Here is a 10,873-nt window from a genome sequence, read left to right on the forward strand (position 1 = left end):
CTGGCACCTGCTTGCGGTTGTGGCTGGTGAGTGGCCTTGCTCTGAGCCCTGTCAAGGTGCCTCTGTCTGAGGACCTCGGCCAGCCCGTCTGCAGGACTCACACTCAGACCAGGGCTTACAGGACAGGCAAGTAGCCGTTTCATTTTGTTATTTAATGTGAACTTCATTTGCCGGATTTTGAATAGGAAATACATTTGCGTGTTTCAAAAAATCAGAGTGCCCTGGGAATTCCCTGGCGGTCCAGTGGTTGGCACTCAGCGCTTTCACTGCCGAGGGCATGGGTTCGATCCCTGATTGGGGAACTAAGATTTTGTAAGCCGCATGGCACAGCCAAAAGAAAAATCAGAATCCCCAGGGGTGGAAAGCAGGGGTCTTTCCTCCCCCACCTCAGCCAGTGCCCCCTCCCCACAGGTGGCCCACGGTTTTGATCTGCTGCAGCTCCTCAGGGGCGTTCAGGCACACGCAAGCACACGCGCGTCATTTAAACACGAGGGCCAAATACAGTTCAGTGTCAGTCCCTGGGGTCTCTGCCCTCTTCTTTTTTTTTTTAAATAAATTTATTTATCTCATTTATTTTATTTTTGGCTGTGTCGGGTCTTCGTCGCAGTGCACGGGCTTCTCATTGCGGTGGCTTCTCTTGTTGCAGAGCATGGGCTCCAGGCGTGCGGCCTTCATTACTTGTGGTTCGCAGGCTCCGTAGTTGTGGCTCGCGGGCTCTAGAGCACGGGCTCAGTAGTTGTGGCATGCGGGCTCAGTTGCTCCGCGGCATGTGGGATCTTCCCGGATCAGGGCTCAAACCCGTGTCCTCTGCATTGGCAGGCGGATTCTTAACCACTGCGCCACCAGGGAATCTGCCCTCTTTTGAAACATTTAAAATTTTATTCTCTTTTGTCTTTATAGGCAACAAACTTCCCCACGTTAGTTTTTGCTTCTTTCTCTGATCACAAGGGAGTGAGACGGTACCTGTTCCTTCTGTGTTTCCTTCCCAGCCCAGCGTCTGTTCATATCTTTTGCATACTTTTCCCTCGGGTGGGTTATTATTGACTTGCAAGAAGCCTTAAGCATTAGGGATTTTTAGCCGCTGTCTGCGATAAAGTGAGATGCAAATATACGTCCCATTTTGTCATTTTTTCTTATACCACCGAGGAGCTGTTGACAGGAAGGGCTCTTTTAGTTTTTGTGCAGGTGTAAACACCTGGCTTCTTTCAGGGCTTCTGGGTTTTGTGTTCAGAAGCCTTTCTGTCTCCCTGGAGCTAAGAGGGCCTCTGACCTCTGACCTGCTCGGGGCTGAGCCTGGGGATGTGCGAGCTGGGACCATTGCTGAAGGGCCCAGTCGCCCAGCTCCACTCACCCAGTGGTTCCTCTTCCTCCACTGACTGAGATGCTACCTTGTTTAGTGCTAACCTCCTCTGCTTTTTGCTTTATTTTCGGGCTTTCTATTCTGTTCCTTTGATTTGTCTACTTCTGTGCCAAGTCCCATTGTTTTCCCTCTTGGGGCCCCACAATACGCCTCGTCAGTTTACTGGCTTGTTTTTGCTGGTTACACTTCCTTTTAGGCTTTTCCTTGCTATTCCTGTGTCTTGCACGGAACTGGGCCGGGAGCTGGTCTCGCTGCACTTACAGAAGTGCGTCTGCTCATTTTGCGGACTGGCGGCTTAGGGAATTTGGCCCCTTTTGGTGTTGAGTCTCTTCATCCAAAACGGCAGACCTGGGGCTTCCCTGGTGGCGCAGTGGTTAAGAATCCACCTGCCAATGCAGGGGACACAGGATCGAGTCCTGGTCCGGGAAGAGCCCACATGCCGCAGAGGAACTAAGCCTGTGCGCCACAACTACTGAGCCTGCGCTCTAGAGCCCGCGAGCCACAACTACTGAGCCCGTGTGCCACAACTACTGAAGCCCGCATGCCTAGAGCCCGTGCTCGGCAACAAGAGAAGCCACCGCAGTGAGAAGCCTGCACGCCGCAACAAGGAGTAGCCCCCGCTTGACGCAACTAGAGAAAGCCTGTGTGCAGCAACGAAGACCCAGCGCAACCAAAAATTTTAAAAATTAATTAATTAATTAACAACAACGACAACAAAACAGAACTGCAGACGCCCTGTTTGTCTCATGCTCCTTTGGTGCCCTCAGCAGCGTTACAAAACTTCTAAGTTTTCTCTGTGTGGTTCTGGCAGAGCGGGTCTCTGGGGAGGTGATGGAGCAGATTCGCATTCTGCAGGTGCCGAGCTGGCCCGTTTCCCTGACGGGTTCGCTTTGGTCAAGAGCAGGGTTTCTGGGTAACTTGGGCCACCGAGGGGGAGGCGGAATCCCCTCTGCAGCCACGCTGGCCCCTGGCCGGGTCTGGGTGGCCAAACCTGTCTTCTCTTGTCCTGCAAACGGACCCTGGGTGATGACAGATCCTTTTCCAGGCTGGAGAGATGCCACCTGCGTGCTGTGGAACTGATGAAACAAAATTCCAGATGGGTGTTCGGGAATCCCTGTAAGGATGCCAGCCACGGTGGTCCTTCCGGGCAGGCTCCATTTCCCTGACCGTCATCAGGGCCGGGTCCTGCCCCTGGCAGCCCTGGGCCCCCTGCGCCTGCAGGCAGGGTCAGCACGCAGGAAGGGAAGGGGAGGGGGCAACTCCATCCCAGGCTTCAGTGGCGTTCTCCCCCGGGAAGTGAAAGGTCCTCATTTTGTCAGAGGTTTGGCGCCAGTCCTGAGGACAGAGGACTCGACTGTGTCAGGCGGGCTCAACTGGGACCCCAGGCCTCCCGCTGTAGTGTGCGGGGGTGGGGCGGCTGGCACTCTACCCCGTGGGGACAGGATTGCGGGAGGGCGCCCCAGGATGAGCTGGGACTCACCTGCTGTCCATCAGCCACCGCAAGCCTCTGTGTGCCGGAGCCGGGTGAGGGTTAGGGACCAGGGGGACAGAGCTGGGCGGCTCTCGGCCAGCTGGGGGCCCCCCCACGAGGTCTGACCCCACCCCGGCGGCAGCCTGTCCCCTAGCCCTGGGTGTTCTGGAGTACCGGGTGCTGGCCACCAACTTCAGGGACTACGCCATAGTGCTCACACAGCTGGAGCTCCAGGACGAGGCCTTCAGCACCGTGGAGCTGTACAGTGAGTGCGGCCGCGCTGGGTCCCGGCCTTGAAAGAGCCCAGCGGGCTGGCCGCTGCTCCGCTCCATCACTCATTCCTGCATGAAATCCCCACTGGGGCCCCGAGCCTTCCTTCCCTGTTGCCCCCTCCCTGCACTTGTCCTCTGTGGGAGATGTGACCCTGCCTGGAGGGAGGGACGGGGTGGGAGCTGCACGTGGTAAAGGGCCTTGGGGTCAGAAGAGCACAGGGTCCCAGGCGTCTGTCTGGTTCCTGCTGCGGACCCCCTGCCCGCCCCCGTCCCCCAGCCCGGCTCTCAGGGGGCACCTCCCCTGCAGGCCGGACGGAGCTGGCCAGCCAGGAGGCCATGGGCCTCTTCACCAAGTGGAGCAAGGGCCTGGGCTTCTTGTCCCAGCAGCAGGCCAAGCTGCAGAAGGGCCGTGAGTGTCACCATGCCTGACGCCGCCGGGTGCTGAGGGCCACGGACCGTGGGGCCATTTGCTGGCTTCCGCTGCGCTTGGGGACCCTCCAGGCCTCAGGGAGTCAGGCAGGGCTCGGGGGTCTTCAAGGAGTCACCTAGTCCCCGCCCAAAGTCAGACCTGTGGGGCGGCCCCCGTCTGGGGGGTGGGGGGCTGTGTGCGGGGGCCGGCAGGGCCCCGGGTGCTCTGCGGCCACGGTCTGTCTCAGGTGCCCAGCTGGGCAGGGAGACCTGCCCCGTCCTCACTGCCGTCTCGCTTTCCTCCCCCAGTCACCTGTGCACGCAAGGTCTTTCAGGTAAGCGGCCTTCCCGAGCATCCCTGAGCTCCTGTGTGGTGGGAGGAGTCTGGGGGCCCTGGGGGCCCCTCCATCCCAGTGGCTCTACCGCTGCCGTACAGGGCTGGGGGCTTGGGGGAGCTGATGCCTCTCCAGGTGAACCCAGGGTCCCCCAATGTTCCTAATGGTTTTCAGTGAATGCTGCAGCCCCCAGGGGACCAGAGGAGGCTGGCCAGACGCACCCTCCCTGCTCAGCCTCCTGGGTGCTGGGCTTTGGGCCGACTGCTCCCAGGGGCTCTCGACGCAGATTCCAATAAAGCGGTTCCACAAACCTGTGCCATGCCTCTCGCCTGTGTCCAAGCAGGGCCCTGGGCTGAGAGGAGACAGAAGAGCCGACAGGGAGCTGCCTCCTCGGGCCGGGTGGCTGCAGGGAGAGGCGGATGGGTGGGGTGGGCTTGTCAAGGGCTGAGCACAGAGCACAGAGCCAGCCTGGGGACGAGAGTGCAGGCCTGCAGCCCCGTCCCTCCCCAGCGGCCCTCTGGCCCAGAGGTGGGAGCTGGGCTGGAGGTGGCTGCTCCTCCCACAGGGCTCAGTGCGGCCCCGGGCAGGCAGGAGGCTGGTCTGCTCAATTTGGAGGACGACCCTGTGATCTGGATGAAGTGTGGGCAGGGCGCTGGGCTGGGATGCCCAGGGTGTGAAAGATTGGCTTTTCCTGGCTGGAGCTCTTGGATGAGGAGTGGGGGCAGGGACCCCAGAGGGCTCGAGCCTGTCCGTCCTCCTGTGTCCTGAAGTCCTGGCAGAGCACAAGCCGTCAGGGGAGGTGGGCTGGGAGCAGGGTGGGGACTGCCTCTCACTTGGGGTGAGGTCAGGTGCACACAGGCTGCCACCCCCTTCACACACACACACACGTGCACATATGCAAACACGTCAGTACCTTCTAAGGGCATCGAGAAGGCAGCCCCCGCGTCAGCGCCGGCACCATGTGAGCCCCGTCTTCACGTCCTTCACTTTCGCCCCTGTGAAGTGACTCAATGACACTTTCCGACCTTTGCTTCTCTCCCCGGGGGGCTAGGACAGGAGGCCCAGGAGCCTCCCTGCCAGGTGCAGTGGCTCTAGGGGACATGTGGTGACCGGAGGCCCAGGAGGTGACCTGGGGAACATCATGGTCTCCATCTTTGGGGCCTCCCAGGACAGCAGCTGTGCCGCTCCGAGGGCCAAGGGTAGGGCTGGCCCTCCGTGCGGGGAGGGAGGGCCCCAAGCTCCCTCCCTCGCATTGGCCCACCAGGCTGGCTCGCGGCTGCAGGCTGGCCGGACACCCACGCAGGGCTGGTGGGCTGGGACATTTAAGCGTGGCGTCCAGCGGGCAACTGGGAGGAGGGCCAGGATGGGGCCAGGCTGGCTGTTGCCCGTGCTGGTCCTGGTGCTGGAGCTGCCTGGGGGGTCCCTGGCGCAGGAGCAGCTCCCCAGGGAGCCCCACAACCTCAACTGGGGCAAGGTGAGTCTCGTGCCCCCAGCCCACCGGCCGGGCGCCGGGGCCAGGGTGGGCAGGGCCAGCAGGAAGAGGGGTCCCTGGAAATCTTCGCAGAGCCGCCGGAATCCGCTGGACGGGCTCTCAGGGGGCTCCGGCACAGGCTCCTGTTGGCCCCGTGGGGCAGTCGACGGCCTCTTCTGGGGACAGGCTGGGGCTTCAAATCTCAGCTGATGGCCGTGGGCCGCATGCCAAGAGCCCCGAGGAGGGGCCGTAGCAGAGGCCCCCAGACAGGCGCAGCCTGAGGGCCCAGAGGTGCCAGGTGGGCAGAGGGGAGGCAGTACGAGCAGGACACGTCCTGGAATAATGAGGCCGCCGGCTGGGTGGAATGTTCCTGTGGGGGTGGCCATGGGCACAGGCTGAGCAGACTGGGGGGCATCTGGGAGGGGCTTTGCTGTAGGGAGAGCAGTGGGACGGGGTGCGGGGGCCAGCTGGGAGGGAAGGGGCCCCCACGAGGCCCACGTGGGCAGGAAGCTCTGACACCCGGTGCCCAGGGCCCTGCCTGGTGCCGCCTCGGGCCCTAGAGCAGCCGGGCATCTGCATCCTCAGCCCGGGGTGGCAGCGGGGGCCCCGAGGCAGGGGCCGTGCCAGCCTGTGGGTGCTGGACGTGCCCTGGGCCTCAGGCTAGGGTCACCTGTCCTGTGGGTTCTCTGGGACCTGGGGTGGGGGCCGAACCCGTGTGGCGGCCCAGACCCCGTGCCCGCAGCACCCTCTCTACAGTTTTCAGGGTTCTGGTACATCCTCGCCGTCGCCTCTGACACCCAGGGGTTGTTGCCGGCCAGAGACAAGAGGAAGCTGGGGGCGTCTTTAGTGAAGGTTCACAAAATGGGCCAGCTGAGGGTGGTCCTCGCCTTTAACCGGTGAGTGGGCCAGGGCAGGGGTCCCAGCACATCCTCTTCAGACCCCTGAGCCCACGGAGGGGAAAGGGAGTGAGGGTGGGGGCGGGGACCAGGCCCGAGCGTCAGTCTGGAAATCCCAGAAGGCCTGTCCTCGAAACCCCAATACCCATCACTCTCTGCCGCTAAAACTCAAACGGCTGCTTTTGGGAGTGGCTCCCACAGTCCACCAGGGGCTCAGCGGGCAGAGGGCGTTTGGAGTGTTTCCCCTGAGCTGTGGGACCAGCCCGGGTCCACGCTGGAAAGTCCCAGGGCAGCAGAGCCCAGAAGGGGCTCACAGCCTGCCTCCCCCCAGGTCACAGGGGTGCCAGGCACACTCGCTGATCCTGCGGAAAGACAGGAAGAGGGCTGTGTTCAGGAACACCTGTGCGTAACCGCTGGGCCCTCGGGAGAGCAGGGCGAGGGGTGTCCAGGGCTTCCTGGCCACCGGGACCCAGGGTTGGGCTACCGACCGCACTGGCCCCAGCTGTCCTCCTCCGAGAACATGGGCCGGTGGGGATGAACGCCCAGGACACGCGGTCAGGCCACCGTGGCCCAGAGCCGAATTGGCAGGCGTGTGCCCGGGGGCCTGGGTGGAGGGGACTCTGCGGCCCCCGCCGTGCAGGCGGAAGGGGTCAGGGGGTCGGGGCCCACCGTCCAGGTGCGAGCAGGCGACTCTGTGCTTCTCTTCCCGTCCAGTGAAGGGGGTGGTGGGCTTCCACGTGCTGACCTCTGACTACAAGGACAGCGTGGTCTACCTGCGCCTGGGCCGGGCGGGCCAGGCCACCAAGACCCTGCTTCTCCTCAGGGAGTCCAGTGGCTGGGCGTGCGGGGCAGAGAGTGGGGGCCGAGCGGGCGTCGTGATGGACACCCAGACCAGCGGCCACACAATGGGCACTCACCCCTCAGTCCAGTGTGCCAGCCTGTGGGGTCTGGTGGTTTGCAGACGGCCGCCTTCTCGCTGTGTCCTCGCACAGGGGTTGGGGCGGTGCTCTGGTCTCGTCCTCTTCTCGTAAGGGCACCAATTCCATCATGAGGGCCCCATGCTCACGACCTCAGCTACCCTGATCACCTCCCAAGGCCTCCTATGACCACCCCGTTGGGGACTCAACACGTGAATCTGGGACACACACACACGTAGTCCACAGTGGCTGGTCACGGCCCGTGGGGTGCAGCCTGGCAGGAGGGGTGACATGGGGAGGTAGGGCTGGCTGAGGATGTGAGCAGAGGGAGGGAGGGAGAGAGGGAGGGAGGGAGGGAGGGAGGGAGGGCAGAGCGCGGGACCCTTTGCGTGGAGACCATGCAGGAGGGTCTGGGAGGTGCCCCCAGGGGCGAGTGGGGAGGCCATTGCAGAGGGGGGTCAGAAAGCCAGAGGCCGGGAGGGGCGGGCTGTCCATGTGGATGCAGAGGCCCCCAGGCTGACAGCAGGATTGGGGGGCAGGAGGTGAACCAGGAAGAGGTTCTGCCCCAGGTTGGGTGGGTGGTACAGAGAGGGCGGGAGGGGGTACTGGGGCATCTCCGTCGGGGTGGGCCCGTCCAGGGATGCAGCAGGAGGGGCAGTGGCCAGACTGGCCAGAAGGAACTGGAGGGCCCTGCGTGGTGACCCTGCGTGGTGACCCCACCTCCCAAGGCTCTCTGGGGACCCGCCCTGGCCGACGCTTCCTGTTACCCACCAGTAGCCGCCTGCCCCTGAGCGCACGCACCTTGCTTGTCTGTCCCAAAGCCTGCGGGCGTTCCGGTGCTGAGGGGCAGGTGCCACCCGCACGGCTGATGACACGACCCTGCTTCCCCGCTGCAGGCAGACAGAGCACGGCCAGCTTCCTGAGTATGAGAAAGTTCATAGACGTGTGTGAGGCTTTGGAGCTCACCTGCAGTGTGACAGTTCTCCCGAAAGATGGTAAAGTGCGGCCGCAAGCGCTCGGGCTCGGGCAGCACCGCTCCCGGCCCCGTGCCCGTCCCGCTGGGGCGCTGACTCCCGTGGGGGATGGAGAGGTGGAGCGGTGACAAGGGCACTTGTTAAAGATCTAGAGCCACCGTGAATGCACGGCCACGTGTGCGAGCCCGCGGCACCCAGAGCACAAATGCTGCCTTGGCCAGGTCTCTGCCGTGTGGCTGGGGGCCGGAGCTGCACGGCTTTGCCCTCCGTGGTGCCCGAGGCCCCCGGGAGATCCAGCCCCCCACCCCCTCACTGCCTCTTTCCTCTCCCGCAGCTTCCTGTGCACACACCATCCTGCTGTGAGAGTGAGCTGCCACCCATCTGCTCTTCCCTTTGAGGCCCGACTTGTGGTCCACCTAGACCGCAGGAGTGTTGTTCCAAACTGCAGGCTTTCACATCCAACTGGTTGTTGAGTGGTGTTTGGGGACCCCGGGCCTCTGATGGTGTGGAACCTGGGGCCCGTGGCTGTAGCCCAGCAGGGTCCTTTACAATCACTGAGGGATGGGGTGAGGGGCACATGCTGACCGGGCGGGGGATGCGAAGCCAGGCCCCTGTGTCCTCTGGATTACGCGGCAAAAAGTTGCGGCTGGGCCTTTTCTGCTGCAAAATAGACCACGGATCCCATGTAATGTGCCAGGTGCTTTCTCTGCAGTGAGTCTCTGCCACCGTCCTCCGCGTCCCGTGACACCCTACACTGTCTCAGGAAGCCGTGCGCTTATACACACCACATGCATGTCGCGGGAATCGTGCTGGCTGCTGCGGAGAGAGCAGTGGGCGCACAGGCAGCCATGGTTCTCTCTTTAGGAGAGGCGGACGCTGACTCAGTCATCCAAGCACACAATCATAGACCCTCAGGAATATGTCCAGAGGTGCCAAGTGTGCACCACGGCAGGCCTGGCTCATTCCAGGTCGGGAGGAGGGGTCAGGGAGAGCTCCTTGGAAGAAGTGATGTTTGAGCTGAGAAATGAAAGGCGGTGCGGGTTGAGAAAGTTCTGGTGAGGCTGGGAGGGAGCAGGCCCTCCCTGGAAGAGGAAACAGTCTGAAAAAGCCCAGAGTGGTGGAGATGGAGGGGAGGGCGTGGGTGCAGGGCTGGGGCTGAGCTTGGAGCAGCTCAGGGATGCCCGGATGCAGGTGTCCTGAGGGAGTGCGAGTCTAGAGCAGAGGTCAAGGTGGGAGGCAGATATTTTGGAGTGATTGATATTTATTTGGTGACGGAGGCTGCACACGGATGAGATCACCTAAGGAGAAAACAACAGGATTGAATCAGTCAGCCCCTGCTGCTTGACAAACAGCCACACAGATGTATTTTTATTTTATTTTATTTTATTGGCCATGCCACGTGGCTTGTGGGCTCTTAGTTCCCCAACCAGGGACTGAACCCGGGATGCACCTGGGCAGTGAGAGTGCCGAGTCCTAACCACTGGACCGCCAGGGAATTGCCCCCTACGAATGTGTTTAGCTTCCCTGCCTGGGGCTCAGCTTGGGCTTGGCTGATGTAGGCTGGGCTCAGCTGTGGAGCTCAGCTGCATTTGTCTGGCAGTTTTGTGTGGGCGGGAGGTGGGTTGCTCCGGGCTGGCTCTGCTCCTTTCGTGCTCCAGCCGTGGCGCTTGTCTCGTGGCCGTGAAGAAGGAACAGGGGCCCTTGGAGGCTCAGAACGGGCACAGCGTCACTTTGCCCCATCCTCGGAGTCACTGCCTGGTCCTCACTCTCGGCCACAACAGCTCACGTCAGGGGTCTCGTCCCACCTTGCGTCTCAGGTCCCCTGAGTCTCCTGTAACCGGGGTGCTGGAAAGTGGACCCTTGCAGTCTGCGTCCTGCAGGGGCTCCGCTATATCACACACCTTCCAGCTAAACGAGAAGTGGCCCCAGCCCAGGGGTCAGCATCCCCAGTGCACCAAGGGCGGATGACAGCCTGCGAGCTCCCGCCCAGGAAGGAGAGGGGCGGCCCCCTCTGGGGGTGGGTGTCCCTGAAGCATGGGCTCTGCGGCCGTAGTGTGCTATCCTCTTGTCTCTGGCCTCTGAGACGCTTCCGTTTCACGTGCTCACTTGCTCCTGCCACGTCTGAAGGAGGCGTCGGGACACACGCCACGTGTGCAAGGCGCTCAGCCCGTCTCCTGCCTGGAGAAGCTGCCCCGCGGCAGCCGTACCCCCATCTCAGCCACGCGGGGCTTCTGACACTTGGAGGGTTTTCTGTACATTTGACTCCAATGTACTCCACGTGCCCAGAGCCACACCCAGGGTCCTTTAGGAAACGTGCCTCTTTCTCCAGGATTGAGGATTAGAATTTGGGGGCTCTCAGCCTCGAGCATCCTAGAGGCCCTTGTGTGCACCTTGAGGACCTCCCTGGCAACTTAATTCTTCCAGAGGTCCAACAAAAACATCACACCCCAGGCTTGATTTGGTCTGTACCCTGAGGACGTGTCTCGCTGCAGCGCCGGGATTGACTTTTGTTGCCTGTCTGCATTTTAACAGCCATGCCCTAGATTTGACCCCCGGCCAGCCTCAACCCTCCCATGGGGTTTACTCTGAGATGAGAATCCCTCAGATCCTGGAGGACTCCTGCCCACCCTTCCCATGCGGAGCCCATCCCTCTGGGCCTCCCCACAAGAGCACAGGTGCGCACACACACACACACACACACACACACACACTGACTGCCCTGCTGGCGGTCAGAGGGGAGTGCATATGGGGGAGGTGAGAGGGTTGAGA

The 10,873-nt window shown here is 62.1% G+C and overlaps 2 protein-coding genes across 2 annotated transcripts in view; both read left to right on the top strand.

The window, feature by feature from the left end:
• The window catches only part of LCN6 (lipocalin 6), a 6,475-nt gene extending 1,426 nt beyond the window's left edge, over positions 1-5,049 (top strand). The window contains 5 exon segments of the mRNA XM_007459013.1: positions 2,406-2,476; positions 2,986-3,096; positions 3,411-3,512; positions 3,760-3,846; positions 5,015-5,049. Of these exon segments, the coding sequence (XP_007459075.1) occupies positions 2,406-2,476; positions 2,986-3,096; positions 3,411-3,512; positions 3,760-3,846; positions 5,015-5,049 (406 nt within the window).
• A 160-nt stretch (positions 5,050-5,209) lies between these two features.
• On the top strand, positions 5,210-8,232 carry LCN10 (lipocalin 10). The gene is given in 5 exon segments (XM_007459014.1): positions 5,210-5,320; positions 6,074-6,213; positions 6,545-6,654; positions 6,928-7,158; positions 8,027-8,232. Coding segments are annotated over 5 exon segments (798 nt in total).
• The last annotated feature ends 2,641 nt before the right edge of the window (positions 8,233-10,873 follow it).

This window comes from Lipotes vexillifer, unplaced genomic scaffold (genome assembly GCF_000442215.2).
Source record: "Lipotes vexillifer unplaced genomic scaffold, Lipotes_vexillifer_v1.1 scaffold636, whole genome shotgun sequence".
In the NCBI taxonomy this organism is placed as follows: domain Eukaryota; kingdom Metazoa; phylum Chordata; class Mammalia; order Artiodactyla; family Lipotidae; genus Lipotes; species Lipotes vexillifer.